This window comes from Rhyacophila brunnea, unplaced genomic scaffold (genome assembly GCF_057557595.1).
Source record: "Rhyacophila brunnea isolate RB1 unplaced genomic scaffold, BYU_Rbru_1.0 scaffold_3, whole genome shotgun sequence".
In the NCBI taxonomy this organism is placed as follows: Eukaryota; Metazoa; Arthropoda; class Insecta; order Trichoptera; family Rhyacophilidae; genus Rhyacophila; species Rhyacophila brunnea.
The window spans coordinates 56083830-56111619 of NW_028232965.1; the positions used below are offsets into that span (position 1 = coordinate 56083830).

At 32.3% G+C, this 27790-nt stretch overlaps 1 protein-coding gene across 1 annotated transcript; it reads right to left on the bottom strand.

Moving 5' to 3' along the window:
- Positions 1 to 27183, bottom strand: app (Palmitoyltransferase app). The gene is made up of 11 exons (XM_085952550.1): positions 26945 to 27183; positions 22581 to 22774; positions 18090 to 18250; positions 17210 to 17394; positions 15845 to 15956; positions 14879 to 15039; positions 14616 to 14737; positions 13980 to 14037; positions 10879 to 10951; positions 10472 to 10741; positions 1 to 10016 (listed from the first exon to the last, which is right to left on the bottom strand). Exons 2-11 carry the CDS (start codon positions 22751 to 22753, stop codon positions 9607 to 9609), a joined length of 1725 nt encoding a protein of 574 aa, XP_085808676.1. The 5' UTR covers positions 22754 to 22774; positions 26945 to 27183; the 3' UTR covers positions 1 to 9606.
- Positions 27184 to 27790: the final 607 nt, after the last annotated feature.

The following is a 27790-nucleotide window of genomic DNA, read 5'->3' on the forward strand; positions in this document are numbered from 1 at the left end:
TAAAAATTTTATTGAGTTAAAGAGAACACAAAAAAACCTGCGTGGGCCGAAAAGTTTAACAAAATTGGAATGATTATGTACAGGAATAAAAATACTATTTACAAAAATATATCCGAATGAAATAAATCATTATGATTATAGAAAGATGATCAATGTTCATCATTAATCAATTCTACAAACATCACTTGACTATTACATCAAGCAGGGTCGGGTCATTCAGTTTCAATAATTTAGTCTTATCCTGTTACACCCATTTTCGATTTATTTTTTAATTCTAAAAAGTAGCGAGTTTATAGAAAAAATATTATATTAAATTTAAAATAAGTAGAACATTTAGGAATACAAGCTTCCGAGTTCAAATAAATCAGTTTATAACAAAATATTGAAAAGCATGCAATGTAATCGATGATCAGGGGTACAGAAACTTTTTTTGTGTATTAATTACCCCATAATGTATTATGTATTTATTTACAATGATATTACCGGCACCAGTTGAATGAGTCTTTGGGAAAACATCAACTTTGACACTTATTGATATCAGAACATTTTGGATATTATCATCGGAGTTCAACCAATTTCTGTACTTTATTTTAAAAGTTCATGAAAGTGGAAAACGCATGTTGCAAAAATGGGTGTTTCAAACGGCAGCAACATTGTTATCGCTTCTTCGTGTGCAATTTTGACATTTCCAGCTCAAAAATCAAAGAAATAACAGATCTGCTTTGTTCTTAAATTCAATGTGTGCTTCATAGTTGCAGTTCAGAAAGTGCCTCTCGTCAATCCTTTAGGCTCTTCTTAAGAGATTGACAATGCAACTTACAGTATGTGAATCAATGTCTGAATTTATTTATATTTATTGAGCCTTCATAACGTTTGTAAATACAGTGAAACCCCGATCTACCATTCTCGCATAAATCGTTTTCCCGCACGGATCGTTCATTTTTGAAAGTCCCGCCAAACACCCATAAGAACAATGTTAAATAATCCCGCATTAACCGTTCCCCGATTTATCGTTTTTCTCGATCTATCGTGCAGATATTATGGTCCAGTCATAAATATTATCCTGATTGACTGTTTTTTTTTGAATATTTTTCATTTGGCTTTCGCAGAATTGTTTATGATACTTTTTATTATGCTTTGTTTGCACAGGCCGCTCAGGCTTGCCTCCCATCTCGTATCGCGAATTTTTATAAGTCGCAAGTAAAATGAAGAAAACTAGAAGTCTATCTGAGAAACTTAAAATAATTCAAGACGTCGAAAAAAATCCAGGAGAAAAACGAGTTGACTGAGTTGAGTTTATATATCCTGCATTTATCGTTTCCCGCGTTTATCGATATTTTTCAGGGTCCCTTGAAAATAGTAGAATACTAGTAGAATCGGGGTTTCACTGTACATGAGTGAAGAGCTGAATTCGATCAGGAGTGAAAGGAGAGATGGTGGCCTACAATAACATAATTTACATTACACCATTTACATCCCAAAGGACATGTCTCTAGGATTGAGGTTTTCTTAAGACTTTAACCATTTTCTCAGTCCATTGTGTCCAATGTGTTAACGTCAAACAACACTATCTACAACTTTACAGGAGATCCTAAAAACGTTTTTTTTAGTGTTTTGTAACTCAACAAAATATAATTTATTGTGTATTGTACATTTATCTTGCCTATGGTAATGTTAAAATTTATAGGTATGTTTTTAAAAAAATATGAAAACAACAAACTTTACTGACGATTTAGGAAGAAACTCGAAAAGATTGACATAAAGTTATTTGACTATCATGTAGCCGAGAATATAAAATAACGTTATATTAAAAAAAAAAAAAAAAACTTTTGTAGATAACGTTGTTTGACTTTAACCACTCGAATTGGTCAGAATCAAAACACACATTGAAAAATAGGTTTGAAAGAAGGAAATGGCATATCAATTTCTATATTGTGAAGTTGGTGACAAATCTTGGTAAGTCGATAATTTAGGTATTTAGGGTTAACAATGGATTATGTGTCTATATAAAAATATGTATGTTAGATAAAAAAAATCAAGGCCGTCCGATATATAGAACATGCACATAAAGCGCAAAGATATTAGCATTATGCCCGATTATAGAGGGCATGTCAAACTTCAATTTACAAAAAAATTACACCATGACATGACTTTCAAGACTTTTGGCAGCAACACACGATATTCAGATGACAATCTAATTAAAATCATCCCACTCTAGCTTGAATTACCTAGTCAAATGATACAGTGTCTATAAAAATTATATATTATTTACAGAACCAAACATTTATTGTAAAACAATATTTTATGTGGCAAAATAAAACATTTACTTTATTTATTATTTAACATTAAATTGTGCTTACAGTTAGATAGACCGCATCCATAAAAAAGAAAGTTTAACGCTACCTGAAAGATCTTTTGAGATAGTTGTAAACTCAATTTGCATATTGATATGGCTATAATATGTCTATGAAACATTTATGACATAAAATATAATTATTTGTTTATCACAATATCTTCTTTAATTAACATTTATAATAATAATATAGAATGTGCTGTTGTAAACTAAAACCTATTAAATAAATTATATAAAATTTAAACACCATTTTTTTACAGATATAACTACTTCGAACGATTCCAAACTGATTCATATCGACCAGTTGTTTTATTTTATATACAACATTGTACATTTATAAAATAATCCTCAGCTGAAATTCACAGAAGAATTTATTGTCATTACATTATAAACATTATTTTTTTGTATAAAAATCATCCTCACTTTATAACAGTAGATGAATACTCTCCCACTTCGATTACCAGTCTTTGTTTTAAAATAATAATGTAAATTTTTTCTATAAAAATCGTGAATACAATTTTCGAGGAAGAGTCAGTAAGTTATAAGAATGTAATGGAAGAGAGACTAATTCAACAATCAGAAATCAAATTGAATAAACACAAATGAACCGTTTTCATTATCGCTCGACATATACATGCTTTAAAAATATGGATTTAAACATATTATTAAAAACACAAAATAATGTACATCTACGCTAAATTAGGTTAAACACATGATAAAAAAAAATGTTTATGTAAAAATGTAATACACTACTAAAGTTAACTTAATTTAAATGTATCCATTTAGAATTTTATCCAATATAACATTTTAATAAATAATATAACTAAAAAATCTCATTAATTCAAAAATAAAATTGTAGTTCTCAGTACGAAGAATATTGCAAAGTACATATTGTGAATAGTTTTTAGTCAGAGAGCTTTTTTTGTTGACTGTACTTATTAAAGAGAAAAGGGAAATACTTAATGCATTTAACGCTATGAAAAAAACAGCATTTTCATAAAAAATATAATATATAAATAAAGAAAATTCGAACACCCCAATAAATATTGTTTTAACAAAGTTCAACCAATTGTACATAAAATGAACTGAGCCTTTCTCTGCAAAAGAGCATTAGTGAAATAATGTTAGTTTTGGGAAAATCAGTTCCAACGACACGCAAGTGACATACATTTTATCCACATAACACCTAAAAATCAATATTAAAAACAAGAAATGGCACTAAAAGCACCAAAGTAGGTTTGAAGTGGCATATTGCGTTTAATCACCATCATCCCAGAAAGAGAGTTTCAGGATAATACTAATTTTTCAAAGGGGCTCACTCAATTGGTAATAAATAATATTTTAAGGTTTCCATTAGATTCATATCAAATTTCCTGTGGTAATACTTATAGTATAGAGAAAACTTTAGAATTTTATTAAACAGCAATATTGCAGTTGACATATGAGGCGTCTAATTCTAAAATATGCACGTATTCTTTATGTAATTTTACACAATATGTATTGATCGAAAAATTCCAAAACGCGACAAAACCCTACAAAAAAAATATTTTAAGTCTCGATTTATTACAAAAAGTGCCACGTCCGTGTTTCATATTATTTAAAGCTTGGTTGATATCGCGCGTGTTTAAGTCAACCAATAAGGGAACGTTCTCCCATGCTGTAGAATCCGGTAAATTCATGAGAGTGCCACGGAAATATGTGCCTTATGCGGAAAAAAATAAAAAGTGAGATACAAGTAGCGCTACGTCCAATTTTATTTTGCCTATAGGTATTTATTACATTAAATTAATGAGTTTATCGGCTGAAACAAATTGCCATTTGGTTCTAATTTCGATATAGAATACAATGGAAAAAATTATCTCACGTTAAAACAAATAATTGAAACTTGAAACATAATAACGTTGTTTCCCACAAATATTGAACAACAGACACCTCATATTGTCATTCCAGTTCTAACTTGGCTTAAGTGAAACTTATTAGTCTCGAGTAAGTTGTGATTGAAGCTGAAATCCAAATAGGTATATTATGGAATGTTGGTACATTGATACATCAGAGTAGAATTCTAATTGGCTAAGAGAAATCAATTGATAAAATATGGCGATATACACCGAAAAGAGAACAAAACTATACATATATGATAAATGCTGTAATTAATCATTATTGCTTTAGAAGAAGTTAGAAATGAGTTGAAAAATATTTGACTTCTGTATTAATAGTGCCTTGTAAATTATATAGAAGGTAACACAAAAATATTCAAGTATAAGGACAGACAAGAAGATTACTTCTTCAAACCGAAATAAATTATTTTCATATATGGCGAATCCGACTTACATGTGAAAATATTTTTAAATTACAGTCGAACTTGGTTATTACAAAGATGGGACCGACTAAATTTGCTTGTTATAAGCGGTACTCGTTCTATCAGAGAATAGATATTTTTAAATGAGCGATCGGACAAAAAAAGTCAAAAATAAAAAATCTGAAAACCGTCGTAAAAATCCCCGAAACAAGCATGGCCTTCATAAACTATAAAAGAAGTTGTTTATTGTTATGAACGCTGACAGGTACCTACAGACTTCACAAACCTTGGATTTTTCAACCATGTGCGTGGATACTTTTTCATTATTGTCGGCGAAAACAACAATTAAGACACTTAACTAGTGTCATAAACGTAATCCGTCCCCGGCGGCATCCTGTCCGATCGGATTTTATTGCTTAGGGTCGAAATGTTTTTAAACGATCGACAAATTAACAGTATTTTAGCTCGGTATATCCGATATGTTGCTGGTTATAACAGTGAATAAATGTATGGAGAAAATCATAAACCAAATGTCAACGAATGTTTCCTCATTACATCCGAGATCTCACAATGTCTGAGATCGTAATAACAGAGTTCGACTGTATCACGTATTACCACAGTAAATTCTCTAATATAACTGTGCCTACATAATATGATAGATTACTTCACAAGAAAAAAGAAGACATTCTAAATCCTTTTCGAAAGACTAAAAAATGTTTTTTTATGAAGAAAAAAAATATTAGTACATACATAATATGAGGTGCTCATTCGTGAAAACATGTTACAAATATGTCACGTTACTTAATTATTGGATATACTTCAGAATAAATACATCATCACAATAATTCGGTTCGCAAAACCCAAAGGCACAAATCATAAAAGAAAAATGCTAAGACGATCCGTTATGATTAAATTCATTTATTATGATATAATTGGTATAACTAAGAAGCTCATGTTGCACCTACATTAAAATCACATTTTTTACCAACTCTTCGGATGAACAATATGATAAAACCTAATAAATATTAGTACTACATATCTAAATAATAATAAATTCAAAGAAAAAACTTTGTAATACGAATCGCTTCCACATTCTGTTCTCTGTGGTAAAGATGACAATTTAATACAATCAAATGATTGTCAGCTGACATACTATTATAAATTAGTAATGAGTTGACACACGCGCACACTATTTTCAAAACTTTATAATAATAAAATTAGTACCGGCTATGCCTATCCGATATGCATTTTTACTTGATAATGTATAATGTAGTCAAAGTCATTTAAATGAAGGTATCCAGAGACCAAAGTGAAATCACAGTGGTGATATGCACGGCAGTCCAACATCATAGCGCATATAAAAGACAATAGAAATGGTTTGATATTATCCAATTGCATGCATATGATTTTTCTCATAAAAACTGAAAAACCAACAGAAGGAAGACAAAATATGGACTGAAATTGGAAAAGAATTAAATAAAAATGATAAGTATTACTATAATTATGTTTAAATTATAGAAGCTACATATACATTAAAATGGTTTCCGAACTGTCCGAGAGTACAAAATGCCAATTGTGTTATTAATTAGTTTCGAATAAATTAGTAAACACTATCAAATCTACAAATTAAAAAAAACTGATACTCTGTCAAGAATTATGCATGACATGAAGAATTATGATTAGATTTGATTTTATTGGCCAATAAAATATTCATCTTCAGATGATATTGTGTTACAGTAAAAGTGATTTAGCAAACATCACCGTCAGCGCTGTGAATATTTCGCTTTGGTCTATCGGAGCCTTAAACGTGAAAGTAGTGCGGTATAACTACACTTAACTCTTGCTTAACGAATATTCACACGCATAAGGAATGTCACTATAACAGAATTGAAAACTTGTTTTACATTATTTTTGATTAAAAAATAAAGCGATTTGAGATTACATTTAAATTATCAGACAATTTTTACGGAATGAAAATTTTCATTGAACAAGAATTACGTGTAATGTAATGTATGTCATTTTATAATAGCATACCACCGATTGTTGACGGTAAATAACATTAGTATTGATATTACTTAATATATAAAAAAATAATAATTACAAGAGAAAAGTACTATCAAAATATAACAAATATGTGATACTAATTGACTTCAACAAGATTACAATAATAATATGATATTTAAAAATAGTTACTTTTTTCATATTCTATTTGTGCGACAGATTCTGTGAGTTCGTAATATAGCAATCGTTCACAATTCGAGAATATTTCAATCGTTGTCCAATTATATTGCAGTGATCACCATTGCATGCATGGTAATTCCGGATACCTGCATATCGTCATTAGAAGACTCTCACCTGTCCACCAGGCTAAAGCCGGAAGCTCTGTCATGGGTTCAGACACGGGGCGACCGCTCTTGACTGATATAATATTGCTCGAGAGATCATATTTTTGTTATGTGTTTAAATCCGGTCATAACACTAATGTAACTTGGAATTAGTACGGGATCAAAACAAAGACATTAGCTTAATGAAAGCTATATCGACATGTAACATTCCGACAGAAAACACTGGCGGCTTTCAAAAAAATGCATTTTTCTTATAAGACACTTACGACAATATTTTATTTATTTACTTACAGAAATATTTTAGGAGCAAGGGACAAGATGTCAATTTATTATAACTCGTATCCATAATATCGTTCACTACGACAATGTATCATTTGTAAAATGAAAAATGCCAGTCGGGCAAATATAGAATTACTTATTTTTTTACCATTTGCTGTACAGTAAGTCCTCGACTTACGCGAATTCGACTTGCGTGAATTCGTACTTCCGCGATTTTTAAAAATATGTTTTTTTTGCTGCAATTTGTTTTTCTGCGCTGTGTTTTCAGAAAATATTATGTTATATATTACGGATCATGTAAAAAAATTAGTAGTAATGCAAACTATTGATACCAAGAAAAGAGTAATAATAATAGAATAAATGGAAAGCACATTGGTTATATGGATGGAATATATACAGCAACAACAAATTCCACTCTCATACTCATTCAGGATAAAGTCTTGAGTTGTTTTGAAGACGTAAAGTGTAAAAATGATGACAGTGTTGATACTAATACATTGACTGCAAGCCACAGACGGTTTCAAAAATTTAAAAGCTGTAATAAACTACACAACATCAAAGTAACAGGTGAGGCTGCCAAGTTGTGCAGATACAGAGGAAGCTATGAATTTCATCAAGAGTCTAGCAGAAATCATAAAAATGAGGATTACCTGCCACAACAAAATTTTTAATGTGGACGAATTGGGCTTATTGGACAAAATGCCTGATCTGACATAATATAATATATCCCAACTAGAAAAATCTATGCCAGGTTTCAAAGTGTCAATAGATAGGCTAACTGGGCGTCTTACGTGGGCAAAGTCGGCTGCACATTGAGCAGCGCGCGGAACTCAAACGTATAACCGTGTGTGAAAATGTTCGTAGACAACATCTTTTTTTGGTTATACGTTTATAAGGTTATACGTTTGAGTTGCGCGCGCCGCTCAATGCACCGCCGAACGCGCTTACCTAAGACGAGCCGTAACCCTTTTACTTGGTGGAAATACTGCTGGGGATTGCAAAACAAACCACTTCATCAATCAATAATGTTTTCTTAAATGTATGTATGAAGGTTCATTTTATTTTCACTTATCCTTTGAAACTACCACATATTATGTAAAAAATTGCATGATTATAAGTTTTATTCGACTTGAGCAATTTTTAGACTTACACGAAAATCTTCGGAACAAATTAATCACGTAAGTCGAGGACTTACTGTACTGTATAAATATGTATTTCGAATTACATACAATAAAACCTCGATGTAACTGACTAATTTGAGTGAGTATCCGATAAAGCTGAAAGTCACATATCGTCGCTTAAGAAACAACACCGCGGAAGTCAATTAATTAAACAAAAAACGTCTCAAAAAATTGAAAATTGATACCTTTTAACATATTTTTTTTTGTGTTTAGTTAAAAAAATGTTTCTTTTAACTAAACACAAAAAAAAAATAAGTTAAAAGGTATCAATTTTCAATTTTTTGAGACGTTTTTTGTTTCCCCTGAAAATTTTTATTAATTGACTTCCGCGGTGTTGTTTCTTAAGCGACGATATATAATAAAGTATATTTCCGAATGTTTGTTGCATGTTTAAAATTTAACAAATTAGTAATTTTATGTATTTACCCACACAAATAAATAATGTGTTTAAACACAATACAAAATTTTAATTTTATAAGAACACAAAAAAATGCTGTTTACATGTCAGAACATCGGACGGCATACATTTAAAACTGCTGTAATAAGTCACATCACGCGATAACATAACCAATTTCCACACGCATTGCTGTGTGATCACATGCGCCGAATATTGTGTATGAATTGAATAGACTGAAAAATCCATTAAATCGAGGTTTACTGTATTTAGTATAAAAAACAGCTACAAAATGTCTAGATATTCTAGAATCAACCCACTTTACCAGAGCAGACAAATTTCTAGATAATTTATAACATTTCACGCTTGTTTTAAACGGAGTAAATATTTCTGAAAAATTCAAATTCAAAATATTATGGTATTTCATCTACTAAATAAATGAAACTTTATCAAAAGTCTTAAAAAGCCAACCCTATGAATACTGGCAAACCAAATCAAAATATATCATTTCTCACTGTACACATACATATAACACAAAAATATTCATTTACCTTTGGTGACTCCGGTCCACTGATAAAGATCACTTAACCATTAAAAATGTTTTAAATATTCAATGTTTCATTTTCACATATCCTGAGATGCACCGAGTGCCTGTTTGAAGATCGGTATTCAGAATCGATTTCAAAAGGTATGCTGAAAAAGCGCGGGTTATTCGACCTCCTATGCTACATGTGAATGACCCGCGTGTCCTGATGTCAGACGGTGGCGGGCCACAAGGAGACGGTGGACCCGTCCAAGCTGTCCAAGTCCAGAGCGGTGTCGATCATGGTGGTGTCATGCAGAAGACGAAGCCTACTGGCACTCAGAACGGTGACACTGCCGTTGTTGTTGTTGTTGTTAACGCGGTTGTCGGTCCGGGGCAGTCTGTCCGCCCACGTCTGCGTCTGCGTGGGGGTGGTCACCACAATGGATTCTCCGCCGCTCATCTTCTGAGGAGTTCTGACGTTGTGGTTCAGTTCGTCACTGAGGGTGACGGCTTCTCTCTCTCGTCTGTAGCTGACATTCTGGGAAGAAGGGTCGGCGGGCAGTTTCGATGGCGCGCTTTTGTGAAGCATTTCAATGTGCTGTCTGGCTTCTCTGCTAGACACTAAATTTTCTTTAGATCCTGAAAATGACAGGTTATCAGAACCTATGTAATCTTTGGGGTGATTTTGCAAGATTTACATTGGTCGAACCAGTAACTTCCTTATGGTTTCATAAAATCTTTTACATGTGCATAAAAATTATGACCCATCCTTTGAAGAGTGATTTTCCTATATACAATCTATATTATTCATTCATATTTGAATACATTTTCATATTAAATAATCGTACCGTGAGCATAAAACAGTATGTAAGTAGTGTGTAACACACGTGTAAATAATTATTGTTAATTAATAATTAATTTATCATTTTATGGTGTTATACTTGGATCGCATTGTGGGTCCAATTTAATCTGATCTGATGTGTGTAATTTCTTAACTCTTCAAATAAATATTCAATCTAATTCGTATAATTAATTTTAAAACTTAGGTTATCCGTTGACTTATAAAATGGCAAATTGTAAGGACATAACCTCACCTGTGAGCACAACAGGATCTAAATCCAAGTTATGATTCATGTATCCCGAATCAGTGAGGTTGGAATACAGATGCCTCTCCTTGGTGTCGGGAGTCACAGTCGTCACTGTCCCGTGCGGGTCTTTCAAATGGGACGAGCTCGCACGACTTTCATTGTGCGGCGGTACATTTTCGGCTATTTCCATTTCACCGTCCCTCTCCTCTACTCGGTATAGATTTGTGTAGCTTCCATTGTGGGGCCTCATGTACGCTCCGATGGGCTCGTTCACCTCTACGCGTGGAAATGAAATAACACTTATCATTTTGACAAATTATTTGTGATGTAAACGTTGCCAGTGATTACATATTGTGTAATAACAATGTCATTGAAAGTAAATATTGTAACATAAAAAATTTTAAAGTACTTACCATTGGGTAACACCGGCAGAGGATATTTGGCATAAGTGGGACCTATCGAGATCGGAGGAGGTATAGAAACAACCTGAAAATAATAAATCATAAAATACATGTTAAACTTACGATAGAACAATAAAATACCAACATTAATTAATGTGTGCTCTGTTTCACATTATATTTGATAATTTATCATGCATAGAATCTATTTCACTATTCATTGCCAAATTTAATGCCTCAGTGTGAGCAACAGTATCCCTATAATAATTACTTTATTATTTAAACACCGTTTTGTTGAATATCAACATTTTCACTTTGATTTATGCACTCCATAATCGAGCATAATCATAAAAAAATTTACATAATCAGAAATATATCTTTTTCGAAATCGTGTTTTCTATGCACCACCATACTTCTTTATATTTTCCTGTCAATATATCACAAATCACAATTATGGATGTTCTTGTCATATTATTCATATTACCTACCTCCATATAAAATACATGGTTATCCTTCATATTATTTGGAATGATACAATATCAAGTACCTAAGAATACTTTTGATACTTAATGTTTTCTAGTCATTCATTGGAAAGTGATAGAGGAAAAAATATTGTATCATAAGCTCGCCAACTAAGCATATTTAAGATAATCTTGGGGCATGAACCATATTTATTGCCGACTGTTAAGTAATTATTAAATTCCATTTAATTTCACAGGTCTACGTACAATGATATTGCCCCAATTCATTCAGTAGAGCGATTACTGAACCATAGCCCCCCGCCCCTCCCTATACCTATATTAAAATACATTTTACAAGAAATAGATGTTAGCTATTCGATCAATCCAATGGATTCTTACTCCATTGAAAAAACATAATGTACCTAAGTAGGTACCTATAATTTTTACTTCAACTATCTACTTAAAGACCTAAATGTACAAAAAATAAAGCAAGCCTCACATAAGTGAAAAATTTATATCAAACTGCCATGAAAGTGAATGTATGCCCCAATGCACAAATCATGCCCCCCCCCCCCCCCCCATTCTAAATACCAATTACAGAAAACACCAGGCACCCCAAGTTAATTATTTTATAAATGTATTTCATTATTATAATAAAATTCACTACCTCCTATGTGGTTAGGACACCAATCTGAATTTAATTGTCTACATATAATAAATGTGTAGTACATACGTATTATAATCCCACTAAAATATTATTACCACAGATCCAACCAGATCCAACGATCCACACCGACCGTCGTGACCAATCGTCTTAACACTATAAGCAATTACACGCAACGATTCGATCGCGTTGATCCTTGCCATTGATTGGTTTAAAATAAACATAGTGCTGCTATAATTACGCCCACGGTGGCCGCGCGGCATAAGCGTTGGACTATCACGCCGTGGGTCCCAGGTTCGAATCCTGGGTCTGGCAAGTACACATATTATTGTTTTTCAATTTGTGTGAGTCAGGGTATGGACCTAATAGGTTGAGCAAGTGGCTGACATCCATTTCTCGTAAAAAACAAAATCTGTTAATACAAACCTCTACTCTGTGGAGGCCCATATGATCCTATTAGGATCGGACATGGTCGGAAAAAAAAATTTTTAAATATAGGTTAACCAAAAACTATTTGTTCGTTAGATTGGTGGCTACACTGAACAGTTTCCCTTCGCATTTTTACATCAACACTCAGCTGTCAAAGCTAACTATAAATATATTGTATGCAAGTACAGTCTATTTGACATATAAAAAATACTTGAATTTGGATACTTATTATTATTAATTTACATTTCAGTTATTTGCCGTCTTGAGGACCAAAACAATCAGTCAAATGTCTCTACAAATGAATCTGTTCAGATATCCTCAATTATTTTGCTAAATTTGTGAATTGTAAAGGCCATTCGAGGTTAGACTGTTTTATTTTTTATTAATTCATAATTGGGAAATTATTGGACTTCGCACTATCTGCTCTAAAGTGTCTATAGTATAATCAATACTATGGACTTGAGATTTTAAATATGTAATAAAACGTGTAAGATAATATCATTTAAAATTATATTTTCTTAATAATAATAATTACAGGTATATCTTAAGCCATTACACACGATGCAAACATAAAAATGATAATAAAAAATTTAAAAAATAACAACAAACTTGTGTAATATTGTATAAATTTGATGAATTTTTGGCTGAATGAGGCTGTTAAAATCTGACATAAATAGTGCACACTAAAATTTGCCTGTCATAAGTATTTGTTTTCATTGAACTAAGACTACAATAGGCAGATAGTGATTGTAAGTTTTTAAAAAAATAGTTAAATCCTGCGTAAACCAAGCCAAATAATGTTTGATTATAGATTTTTTTTTAATCCTTAAACACAGTAAAACACTCGACGAAACGGGTGACGGCCAAAAACACAGTACAAGTGTGACTTAAAAAATCTATTGCATTATGTAATAATAATTTCCTTACTCTGTCGATTCAAAGAAATACCACGTCCAATTTTTGATAACATCGTATAAATTATCCGGATAAAGATATTACTGGTAATAATAAAAATGAACGTAGGTAGTTGAAAATTAAACAAAAAGATGTCCGAATAACGTGTATATTCAAGCGCCTTGTTTTAGGCCACGTTGTTACATTAATAACAATTTTGAATTCAGCCAATGAGGGAGCTAGACTGCACAAATACATATCAAGCAAATTCTATCGGATAACAAATATTATGTTGGAGTTAGTGACCTTCTTAAATATTAAATTTACGTCTACTGGAGAGAGAGATGTTGACAGTTGAATTATTGATGAATTCAAAATGGCATGGCTAACTATGGCTAACTATGGCGCAGTGACTCGCAAAGCAGGCGGTAACTTCGGATATTTTCGTACATTCTCGGCAATCTTCGCTAAGGCTGTAGATGAATCGTGGCAGATGGAAATAGGAATTGTTCCAATTTGCTCCTCACTATTCTAGAAAAGTGATTTGTAACCATAGATAATAGCTTTCGGGAATCAGGGCAGAAGGTCGGGCCAGACGGAATCTGTCAATGTAATTTGAGCATAACACTGATTCGATTAAAATTAAAATATAATAAAAAGACATTTACCGTTGGTCGATTTTCTACTGCCATTTCCAATCGGAATTCATTCGTTACAATACCCCGTCTGTAATAAAAATAAAAGGAATTAATTATCCCCTCAATGACAATTAACATGCCGGATAATAATATTTATGCATAAGTGGGTATTCAATGAGTCCTCACTTTGCGAGTGTGGTGAGATTCAGGCAACAGACCACATAGTGGAGTCCTCCAGCTTGTATGTCTTCATGGAGGAATTTCAGCCATACATCAAGCCAAACCAGAGGCTATTGCGTAATCTCATTAATATAAATATTATAAAGAAAAAAACTGAAATGGATATTGACGTCACTAACCACAGGACACTGGCAAAAGGATACCCTGAGAACATGAATATTTAAATTGGTAAAAATAGCTATCTATGGTTCCATCACCTCTCAGTAACAGAAAATAAAACTCGAATAACTGTTTTATCTTAATCAATAAGCAGATTTGATTGATCCTTAACAAATAGTCAAAATAAAATAACTATTGTTTCAAAAAATCGATAAAAAAAATAATCCAACAGAATCGGGTTAAATGGACACTTGAGATAAGTGGTGATATCAAAAATGATAGCATGCTAGTTTATTCTATTGATATTCGTATTATTGAAACAAAAACCTGTCAATAAGAGACGGCGCCACAGGTCCACACAGCACATGCCAGCAATTACTACATACTCCACCTCGAGAATAAGGATTCGGACTATCTTGACCTCGCTTCGAAGAAAATGAACCCTTTATCTAAAAACAAAAAACAAAAATTAAATGCACACTGCATCACACATTTAATTTTACATCATGGTGATGATTTAAAATTGACTATTATTGGTTATAATGAGAAATGAGAGACAACTTAATCAGTCATCTGTCTTGTACACTTACATCTTCGTTAGTCGTTTGATCAGTGGTTATAAGATATGTGTGGAAGCCCGCCATGCCCAGAACTGACCAAACGGAGAGAAAGCAAACAGCGCAAACAATTGCAGACGTTGGACTTGCACGCAACGCATCCAATAAAGCCCTCGTTGGTGGATCGCGGGCCACTGTAAAAAATTAAAAATTATTAAAATTCACTTTTATTTATATTGATTAATATAGATATTGCAAAGTTCAATAATTAATTATATAGGCAGAATAATTTATAACAACGTTTAATAAGAGAATCAAAGTGACTGGCGTATTTTACATGTAATTAAAAATAGGTTTCAACTGTCTTCTTCGGCATTCTTAATGTGTTTCAGTGTGCACAAATGGTATCTGAAGCCTGGAGGCATGTCATGGCATCCCTTTTCGCAATTAATATCCCATCCTTGTCTCTCCAGATACCTAAGATCTATTAAGTTTTCATTTGTACTTCTTTTTTCAAGATTCATTCCATGGTCATTATTGTCTGGCTACAAAAATAAATAAATAATTTGTTGCCACGTAGCTTTGTAGCTTTTAATATCTAATATGTTCAAATAAACGTGTGCTGTCCAGTCACTTTACATTACAACCCAAGCTTTTTCTTCAATAATAACTCGTATATTGTTCCTGTCCTCCCTCTTTACGAGGAGTGCCTAGGAAAGGAAGTAACACCATAGTTTAATAATAAAGAATTTGTGTATGAGTCAGAGTATGAGTCAGAGTATGGACCTAATAGGTTGAGCAAGTGGCTGACATCCATTTCTCATAAAGACAAAATCTGTTAAAACAAACCTCCACTCTGTGGAGGCCCATATGATCCTATCAGGATCGGACATGGTTGAAGAAGAAATATATAAAAATATGTAGAATACCTATCCAGTGTCTTACTTAGATTTTTAATTAATTTCAATGAAGGTGACTGTGTGACTATAAGATACTTACATAATATTAGATGTGTTATAGCGCAAGCGAATATGAAAACTGCGAGGAATGCGAGAGACACTATAAACATATAAAAGAAACGGTAGTTTCTTTTTCCAACACAATTCCCTACCTGAAAATAATAATATTATACTTTAGAGCACATTCTTATAAATAATAATAAACCAGATAATCAATGACTAATTCACAATCGTGCAGAGAATGACTGTCGGTGCATTTTCAATGAAAAATTTAACAATAATTTATATGTATTGATTTCATAAAACAATGTATGGTAGTTAATTAAACAAAGGTAATTTATTAAAATATTTCCTGATTTATATTGTCATCAGGAGTCTATAAATAAATTTTACACCAACACAAATAATTTCAAAGGTAATTTAATATTACTAAACATAAAAAATTGCATAATTTTGAAAACACTTCTGAGAAAATCACCAATAGAAAAAAATTATGTATGTTCAATAAAAAGAATGTTATATTCTGAAATCTTGTGAATTATTCTTTGAATAAAAAAAAAAATTAATTAAATTATCAACAAGTTCAAGTAAGTTACAACAAAAAATATTAGAGTGATCCGTGACGTCGGTTAGTAATAAAGTCGATCGCCAATAGTAAATCAATTTGGAAAGCGCTTCAGTGAGTCAGTCTTCAAGAGCCATTAGCTAAAATTTGTCGCAATTAGATAGGATATCTATAGCATTGCGGTCAATGTGCGTGGGGGCGAAACCTGAGAGACGCAGGTTCGAACCTGCTGGGTGTTGTATTTTTTTCAAAAAGGATTTTTTCTATTGGTTATTTATTTTCTCAGAAGAGTTTTCATAATTATTATCTATGTTCAATAAAAAGACTGTTACAATCTGAAATCTTGTGAATTATTCGTTAAATAAATATATCATCATCACTAAAGGGCAATTCAATTAGGATTTCAAATTAGAAACCTTAGATTTCCTAAAAACACCATTTTTTTAAATTATAATATAAATTGGATTGATGGTATAATTAATATTAAAGTAAATTAATTTCACTCATAAAAATAAATGATAATAAATGATTCAATTATCACTCATTGTGTAAAAAATTTTCTTTGAATTTAAAAAATATTTATTATTTTTCTTATAGTTTTTAGTTGAATTTATATTGTTTTTAGTATCACAATAGTATTTAATTTCATGACTTGTAATTCCGTGACTGCATGTCTCCGGTACCTATTACACCCCCTTAAACTCATTTCTGATTAAAGGAATTATATAATGCTTTCAGCATTTTCAGTAATTTTCACTTGGATTACCTAAATGCCAATCCTTATTATTTGTATGTATATTTTATCATATTCTATTGTTATGTCGTATGATAATTAGTTACCCATGGACAGTGATGGTCGAATCTATCTACACAATTATCACATAGCGAACAGTGGGAAGCACGAGGCGGCCGGAAAATCTTGCACGTGTAACAGTATTTTAGTTTCACCGATTGCCCGCAAACAAACACCTCTTTTGTTCTCGGGGGTGGCCTCAACGTGGGCGAATTACACGAATTGGGAACCTCTAGAAAAAACAAGTCAACATCATAATATTATTGTTTATGATGATTTTACTTAAGCAATGTATAATGTGACTTAAATCAAATTGCTTTGTTGATATTATTGCATTAAGATAATATTGGCAGATCGTTCCAACAACTTTAAATGTACCTATTCTATAGCCAACGTGGATGGCATAATTGTGATTTCATATTAAGAGTAAAGGATGAACATATTATAATGTACATGGAAGAACAAGAAAGCCAAAATATAACAAAAATTGTGTTGCATACATCATTTAACCGGTTAAGTGCCCAGAGCGTCTTTGGACGCCTTAATTACACCGATTCTTCCTTTAATTACTATCAATTAACTAATTGCGGCATAGAAAGGATTAATAGACCCCTAAGGCAAATGATGAGTTTCAATGAAATTGGTATGGTATGAAAATACTTTATATTGGTTCAAGTAGCAATAATTAGCTAATTATATGCAATATGCGAAATACTGCAGACAATAAACATTATAAAATCAAAACACTCATACTTAAATATACCATGTACTGTAAATAATAAAACCTGCTGCATATGATAATTATTTCCTAGTAAATTTTAATGAGATACAATAAGTAGTTGTTGTAAGGTTGACAAATCATGTTATCATAATATGAGTCTCTGGAAATTATAAACAATTGATTTATGACATAATATAATAACAAACCTATTTGTTTTTCTATATAGCGGGCTTCGTCGTGTGCGGCGCGGGGTATGATCCCAGGATCACTAAAAGAGGTCCGTAGGAGAGACCCCATTGTAAATACAAACAAAATAGCACCAATGCATGGAATTGCAAATGTTATTCTCTCCGCCAAAAATGGACAGCTGAAATAGTAAACGTAACCAATGATCATAATGGGACAGAGGCATTGCAATGTAATGCTGAGGCATGCTGTGTATTTAAATTTGTTAATACAGCGGTCAGTGTCGAAATTATAAATGTGTGAAATCAATTGTTACAAGATACATGTGAATTAAATATGTATCAGAGTATAGTAATTTGTATTCTTTTTTTTTGATAGTGCGATAATATTTTTTAGTACAGAAATAGACTCTTTCTTGGTGGTATCTATTATTCCATGGGCACAATTTTTATATAGACATTGAAAACTAATACTTACTATCGACTGAGGGTGCTTGATATAAATAATTACAAGATAAAAAGAACTTTTTATACACGTTTTAAAATTTTTTGTTGAATCATATAAACTTGACAATACTATACATTAATAAATACTTTTTTTTGTACTTGATAGAAATACTGAATAAATATAGAATACTGAAATATCATTTTGACATTTCATATTGATTTCCATAGTAACACACATTAATAATTTAGTTGCTAGGAACCCTTCTTTCGACCATGTCCGATCCTAATAGGATCATATGGGCCTCCACAGAGTAGAGGTTTGTATTAACAGATTTTGTTTTTTTACGAGAAACGGATGTCAGCCACTTGCTCAACCTATTAGGTCCATACCCTGACAGACACAAATTGAAAAATAATATGTGTACTTGCCAGACCCAGGATTCGAACCTGGGACCCACAGCGTTATAGTCCAACGCTTAAGCCGCGCGGCCACCGTGCAAACCTTAGCAACGAATAATAGTGTTTTACTTTTTAGGAATTACAAAACAGAATTAACTGAAAATGAATTCAATTCTGTATAAAGATGGCTAAAAGTACTAAAAGAATGCATTGTCATTGTGTTCTGATATATTCTAAAAGTTTCAAATGTTTATCTAATCGGCAAGTCAGTTAAAAATCGATTGCAAGATTTGGACAAACAAGAAAAAATTTGTACTGAACAAACAAGAATACGATCTAATAAAAACGTGGTAAAATATAAGTTCACATTGATTTCAAATTGTGTTTCACTCTTTTTTACTTATAACTTGTCATTTGCCTCGATTCACCTCCATTCTTTTGGCATTCCCCAGTGGTTAAGCTACAACATACGGCCGTAGCCGTAAATTGACAAACTATAATTGAAGTAGGGAGTAAAATGATGTTAACGCGCGTGTTTGAACATGTACCGTTTAAAAAAAAAAAAAATTGGTTAGGTACATGTTCAAACACGCACGTTAACATCATTTTACTCCCTACTTCAATTATAGTTTGTCAATTTATGGCTATGGCCGTATGTTGTAGCTTAACCACTGGGGAATGCCAAAAGAAATGGCGTATTTCAAAAAAACACTACCTTATTCTTAGGTCAATAATTATTATAAAGCAATCATTATTCGTAGGATGTTTATCACACTTGAATGGCCAAAGACATAGCTTATAATGACTATCTTTAGAATTATCTTCAAATGTGTTAATCTTGCCCATTTTTTGAATAATAAAATGCCAAATTCTTGTCAAATTTGGGATCACAGAGATTATCAATATAATTTTTTATCGTAAATATTTCACTATAATAATGTCGATATAAATTATACTGATGGTTTTATAAATGCGTTTAAAAATTAATAAACGTAAAAAATCTTAACACCACTGCACAGTTATGTACTGAAATATGACTATATTCTAAAACATTAGAGCGAGAGGTTTAAAAGAATACTATTTTATGTAATAAAAATACTTTTGCAGTCATCAAATGTTTAAAATAAATATAAAGGATAATAAGGCTTCAAAATTATATAAATAGATTATCTACAACGTTTAAGGTATGTCCAGGATCATGCTTTGAAAATAGAACAAAAGCTCCATTTTGACCTACACTGAGCATGTCCCCCCTTAAAGCTTAAAGCAGGTCTACCGCGTTACTATAACTTACTAATAAATGGTCTTTTCAAAATTTTGTTCCATGATTTTTTCAAAGTTGACACATCAAAAAAATTCTAACTATCTGCTGCCATGTAGCAACAATCTTTTAAATTTATTTTCTTGTAGAAGCTGATAACTGTTTCTTCATTATTTTCGTCTGCTAGCAATGATCATCGAAGCATATGTTTTCTATATAAACATTTGAATGTTTCTATTACACCCTGATCCATCGGTTGTATTACCAATGTGACTCTTTCGTCTTTGTATGAACCACATAAAAATACACTCTTCGACTTCTTTATATCCTGATTTTTTCATAACTTTCCGCTCTGAGCTTCCATCTTCTGACGTTAAACAATTAGTAAACTTCGTAATAGTTTCACTTTGTTTTTTTTATATGCGAGATAGTTGACGTTCCGACACCATATGTATTAGATTAGAGTATTAGAAAGCATCGATTATATCCAATTTATCTTTTAATGATAATACGACACGTTTCCTTTTTGATGACATATCGGTAATATTAAAAATAATCCGGATAATCAAAAATCCGGGTAATCGAGGTTCTACTGTATTATAATAAACCTACAGTAGATAATAACGTGTATCAATTTATCCTAGCATATTCGGCTAAACTCAAAAGATTCAAAATAAATTGAATACCTTGAAATCATTTTTTGTATGGAGTCTTCTAAATCTCCCTACGTGTGACGATAGTTATCTTCATAAAAATATTAGTTACAACTACAGACCAATATATCATACGAGGGTGGGTCAATAAGTCCTTAGAAAAGCCGACAGGTGGCGCGACTAGTACTGTAAGCGGTTTGTTTTCATGCAGCGGCACTACCGATTCAGTATGCTGCGAAGTTTCAATCAGATTGGTCGGGTTGTTGTGTGTTTCTCGTACATTTAAAAAAAAAAATTTGCTTGTTTACAAAAATGGAGAAAATTGAGTTTAGAGCTGTTATTAAACATTTTAATATAAAAGGGTTAACAGCAAAGGAAATAAAAAATGAGTTGGATTTAGTTCACGGCATATCTGCTCCTTCACTTGCAACTATTTATAACTGGTTAAATGAATTTAAACGTGGTCGTACATCAACAAAGGATGAACCACGCTCAGGACGTCCTGTAGAGGTGACTACACCAGAAATGATCAATAAAATCCACGATATGGTGTTAAGTGACCGAAGATTAAAGTTGAGTGAGATAATTGAGGTTACAGGGATCTCAAAAGGTAGCGTCATTTCTATTTTACATGACAAATTGGGCATGAAAAAAATTTCTGCAAGATGGGTGCCGCGTTTGCTCACAGTCGACAATAAACGCAATAGGGTGGTGGCCTCTAAAGCCCTGTTGTCGCTCATGCAACGCAATCCGGATGAATTTTTTCGTCGCTTTGTGACTGTAGATGAAACATGGATACACCACTATACTCCCGAGACGAAAGAACAGTCAAAGCAGTGGATTGCGAAAGGCGAACCATGTCCAAAGAAGGCAAAAACCGTAAAATCAGCTGGTAAGGTTATGGCTACTGTATTTTGGGATGCACGTGGAATTATTTTCGTTGACTATTTGGAAAAAGGAAAAACAATAACAGGGGATTATTATGCATCTTTATTGGACCAGCTAAAAAACAAAATTGAAGAAAAACGGCCTCATTTAAACAGGAAAAAAATCCTCTTTCATCAGGACAATGCCCGTGTTCACACATGTTTACGATCAATGGCTAAAATTGAAGAATTGAAGTTCGAATTGGTCGACCACTCACCGTATTCGCCAGATTTAGCCCCCAGTGACTTTTTCCTTTTCCCAAACTTAAAAAAATGGCTAAGTGGACAACGTTTTTTTTCAAATGAAGAAGTCATCGATCGGACAAATGCTTATTTTGAGGACCTTCCGAAAACTTATTTTTCTGACGGTTTAAAAAAAATTGAGAAACGTATAACCAAGTGTATTGAGCTCCAAGGAGATTATGTTGAGAAATAAAAAAAAAATACAAAAATAAAAACTGTTTTAATGCTTTTTTCTAAGGAATTATTGACCCACCCTCGTACTATGAAATGATGACGATAGTTTCTAATCTTGTTACTTATGGATGGGATAATAAATTGGTTCACAATATTCATGGCAATTGTATTATGTTAGGTAAGTGAATTCTCATATTTAAATTATTAAATCATAATAAATATTAAATAAACGTTCAGTACGGAGTCTTTACCGCATGCTGGATTATGCCATTCGGCATCGTTCAGTCAATGTTCGTAATCAAGCACAATAAAGTCAAATTGATATGTAATGTTTGAATAGGATAAGTATTAGTGTTCTATGTATCATAATTATAGCAATTATCGTAGTAGATGACATTTAGTTACTTACTCGAAAATAAAAAACAATATACTGGTACTAGTGATGAGGAGTACGGTGAGGTAGAATATTCTGTTGTGCGGGGCGGTCATCAGCCGGCCGTTGCACAGGAACTTGTTGCGGCCGGCAAACGACTCCCATTTCCTTGTTACCTTCTTGGAAGTCATCTTCTCATCGCATGTCATCTCACCAAAGTGATTCCATATCTAAAATAATACAGATGTAATCAGTTTGAGTCGACTGTCACATGTTGTAATCCTTTCAGCTGCACAAATTAATTTAGTAATAAACTGAAACTTGAAAATACAATTTTCCTGCTGCAATAACAGTGCAACCACAACTGTTGTGGTTTTTACGCATTATGAAGGAAATAAAATTCCCTAAAACACATTAAACTTAAACTTAAATTAGAAAACCGTGTTTAGAGTTGGTCTAAAAATATAAATAATGGCGGCTGATGAATGACTGTAACCAACCTCTGTGGGTCTATTCTATACTTATCGACCGCTAATGTTGTTATGTTATGACCGCTATTGTTGCAATAAGTGCTATATTTTAACAGCACCTCTCTTGGCTGTGATAAAATTTAGAGAGAGATAGACAGTTTTGACTGTTTAGATGGCTAACTTATCGTAATAATTATAATACCTCAATACAAATATGTAATAAATACTATCACTTGATTACTTTAGCGGTCGATAGTCGCCTTGTGTATAGAATAGACCCGCTGGTTTAATACTCTGTTACTAGTAAAAGGTGTAAAAGGTGAAGTTATCACGAAGAGACGCTTTATGTAACTGGGACACGTATTCCAGATGCCGCCAAAGAGTGCGGCACTTCGTACCTTTGTGGCACAGCCTCAAGGGTTTCGTCGCCGTGGCCGGCCCTCCCTCACCCTGCAGCGGTGCTACAAGAGCGACCTACGTGCTGCAGGTCTGACATGGTGGGAGGCGCCGAGGGAAGTGGCGCCAACTTGTGCTTGCCCTATGCCCCAATGTTGGGACGTGACAGGGTAGAAGAAGAAGAAGAAGTAAAAGGAGCTGAATTCGACAATTAATGAACTTACACATTGAAAGTATGTACTTGAATAACCAGAATTGTGAAGAAAATGAACAACAAAAATGGTGATATCCAACTTGAAAACCAATAGCCCCATATTAACTTTTATACCGGAATGGTTGTTTACTTATTTCTGACATATACATGATAATATTATAATTGAGAATTCTGCCATTTTGGCTAATGGAAATCAGAACATCAGTTATTTCTTCTTAATATTCATATTATTATGTAAAGTATTTCGCTGTTTGTATTGTGTAGGACTTTTTTTTCTTTATATTTTTCAAGTGATGTTTCCAACTGTGTCCGAAAATTGTACACTTATGCAGTTCGCATCACAGTTCACCATGAGCTGTTGTATCAGAAACAGATGGCCATATAATAACATTGAAATCAAATTCATGTCTAAATGAAACACGTAAAAAATATGTAATAAAAATCACAGTATACAAGGGAAAGACTGAAGAAAATAGGTAGGTAAGTAAATTAGAAATACAATATTATCATATATATTTATATATAATTATGAATGATTCAAAAGTAGGTTAGCACGTGAAATAATCCACGAACAACGCGTCATTTTTTTATTCTGAATGCTTAACGGCCATCAGTTTCTGGTACAATAGCTCACAGTGAACTGTATATTATGATGATCTACATACAAACAATTTACATGTAACCACTTTGATCGTCTTGAACTTGTAATTTTTGAATGTTCGCTGCTGGAAATATAACATACATTTGAACTGGAAATTCTCCCGAAGTGTATAACTAACCTGACTTTGGTAATTCTGATAAAACTGGGATGGAAATGGCTATGTTAAACCAAATTATATAAGCTATTAGATAAATATTGAATAGAGTGAATTTCGACTAGTATCATTTTATCAATTTTGAAAATCTGTTTAGCTCATTCTTGAGTATTTCCTTGATGAATCATATATGAGTCGCTTAGTCGCTAAACCCGCTCTAGAGGTGTTTTTGAGTTTCGAGTAAGTCATGAAAAACTGTTATCTGCATTCACGATGATTGTTAATGTAATTTAAGTTGTTATATTTCTTCCGGTACATAAAAAAATGTAAAATAAAACGTTAAATCCAATTTATGTGGCGCAGTATTACAAATAAAGGCATTTGAATTATCACAAGAGCGGGTTTAGTCAATAACTTCCCAACACAACAGGTTTGGTGTCATACATTTGTCAACAGGACAATTTGGACACGGCATTGGACATTGACGACAAGAAACGGTAATTCAGTAGCGGCCCATATTTGTATATATTTATATATCACATCGCATGTATTTAACTTTCATTCATGTGTTTATCTAAAATAATTTTTATTTTGTATACGTAAGAGGATCAATGTTTATTTAAAATCAAGAGATTGTGTTATATAATCAAAGAATTAAAAACAATTTGAACATTAATAACTCTGTTACTCCTACAAAACTCTCCTAACGTTAATACAAAAATTAATATGATAGTAAAAACAACTTCCTTCGATTATTATGTTATAAAAATACAATAATTCACAAGTATAGAAGGCTTAATTAGTTAGTTGACAGGATTTTGTAAATTGTTATTTATTTTTAGAGTGGCTTTGGCGACTCAACTCAATAATCATTTTGATTTTTTGATAAAACCGGGCAGAATGTAAAACTCGCACCTCGATAGGCTGGTAGACCAGACCAATCAATATAGCACAATATATACATATATATTATATTTTACCATGTCCGTTCCTAATAAGGCCATATGGGCCTCCACAGAGTGGACACATACGTACATTCAAAACTAATATTGAAAAATCGCCCAGAGCGGGTTTGGCAACTAAGCGACTCATATAATATAGCACATTATATTTCATGTATATATCAATTTTTACATGGTGTGGATGTTTTAGGCATTAGATATTCAAAGACACGACTGAAATTTAAATTACCAAACAGTAGCTTGCAAATCACCGTCATCGCTCACGGAACCGATTAGTTTCTAATTGTTTATAACATGTCTGTCATTTATCACTAGAGATACAGCATGCTAGCTGCTAGGCTACACTCAAAACAAAACATTGAAATATGAGTGAAATTTTTTGAAATGACAGAAGTGTGTATAATTACAGGCTGCCAGAATATTTAATATCGAAAATGAAGTAATCCCCTTTTTTTGTCACTCGACTTTATATTAGTACTAAATCTCCAAAGTTTACTGCATTAATTATAATTAATATACGCAGCACTGTGTGGAAAATATTAGATACTAAGTTTATGACAGTCCAAGACAGTTAAATACCTCCATGGGCAGAAAGCTTTAAACTTACGATGTGTAATGTTCGCTGTATGAAGTATCCATGTAGTATTTGAATTAATCTTTTTAGGAAATTCAGCATTTACTTTGTGGTAATCCAAGACAGTATTCGCCATATGTATAAAAATAAATGTGGCACGTGTTTCACTCACATCAAATATAAACGTTAGCGGTTTACCTCTTTACCTGGTTTATAATTTATTTCAATTGAATTGAAATCATTTGACTATACAAAAAAAAACAATTTTCGTAGGAAAACTTAAAAACAGCGCTACGAACTTCTGTACAGTATTCAATGCTGGATGAAAAGCTGCACTGAACTGCAAGATAATAAATATGGCAACATTAATAAATCTAAATTTGATATTGAAACAAAATAAGGATACATTTTCACCCGTAGAACCAGCAGTTGGTCAAACAACAGTTATTTTATAATATTCCATCTTGTCATTGTGGTTAAGGTGTTTTCATACCAAAAACCGGACCAAAACCTAACACAATCTACTGAAAAAAAACTCAAAACCTAACACAACCTACTTATTTTTGGGTTACAGTTGGTTGTGTTAGGTTTTGGTTTGGTTTTGGGTCTCAAAATATCTCGATCAAAAAACGATATGGAGTACTATAAAATTACTCAAACAAACTGCAATGGAAGAGAATGTTACTCAACAATCCCAGGAGTGACCACTGCCCCAAAACGTAATACTGGCCTACAATTTCATTGTAGCCTTGACCATTGCCAGAACTAGATTACATACAACTTTATTACAATAAGTTAAATAGTTTACGTGTACTTTAGATTTTATTGGACTAGGTAACAAATCAAAGAGTTTGGTATTTTTTTTAGATTTATTTAAAAGTTACCAACCCTTTTGACTATACGTTTTACCTATGGCTTTTCGTGTTTATAAACATCATTTACTTCGACCAGTGCTTTATCGAAAAACCAATTAGATACAACAGGTAAACGAAAATAGAATGGAATCAAATGAAGTGTGATCAACCTTACCTAATTTATCAGCTGGTAGATTTAATTGAAGGAATCAATCGTTCGGCAGTCTCATTGTTTCAGCCCAGTGTCACATATTTTCACTTGATATATGCACTAACGCCACAAGATGATATAGATTTGTTATGCAATAACTGTTAACGTTAGAAATTGAAATCAAATACTATAAAAGAAACAAAATACAATTGGCAAAATAACATAAACCACCAATGTTGTCCTTAGTATACATGACGGAAAGTGACTTACGAAAGATGCGGTGTTACAATACCACTAAACTTACTTTACCCTTTGAATCGTCCTCTATGCTTATGCATACTATTTTTTTAACTTCGTATACAATTTAATATTTATATAATGTATTATAATATATACAGTTAAACTTTAATAAAATTTTATTAATGCATTTTATAGAAATCTTCATTTTTTATGGTATATTTTTTTTCATTAGCACATTTAAAATAGTACCTGATTGGTTGACAACATGTTCTAATAATAATAACACGAAATAATTACCTACCTATGTAAAGTTGACAATATTAAAGTACAAATAAAAGACAGTCGGGTAAAAAGAAAATTTGAAAACTACTAATTATCTACCTACCTTCCTCGACAATTTAGTGATTAAACGCACCGTCCAATCTTTTTATATTAAGTACCTAGGTAGGTACATACGAATCAAATATTGAAGACATACAAATTATTATCAGCACGAAAAACATCTACATTCCATATTATATCCATAGTTCATATTGAAATGTCATCTAAGTAAAACTTAGACGAATAAAATATGTCGCAAGACGAAATCAATTATGGGGTTTTAATATAAGTTAAATAAATAGTACATAA

Bases quoted from the DNA above. Each gene is read 5' to 3' on its own strand.
- app (XM_085952550.1), bottom strand. From the start codon at position 22,753: ATGACATGCGATGAGAAGATGACTTCCAAGAAGGTAACAAGGAAATGG. The intron at 15,957-17,209 runs GTAACTAATTAT...TATTATTTTCAG, and splicing joins TCGACCATCACTGTCCATGG to GTAGGGAATTGTGTTGGAAA. The intron at 10,952-13,979 runs GTAAATGTCTTT...TATTATTTTCAG, and splicing joins CAGTAGAAAATCGACCAACG to GTTGTTTCTATACCTCCTCC.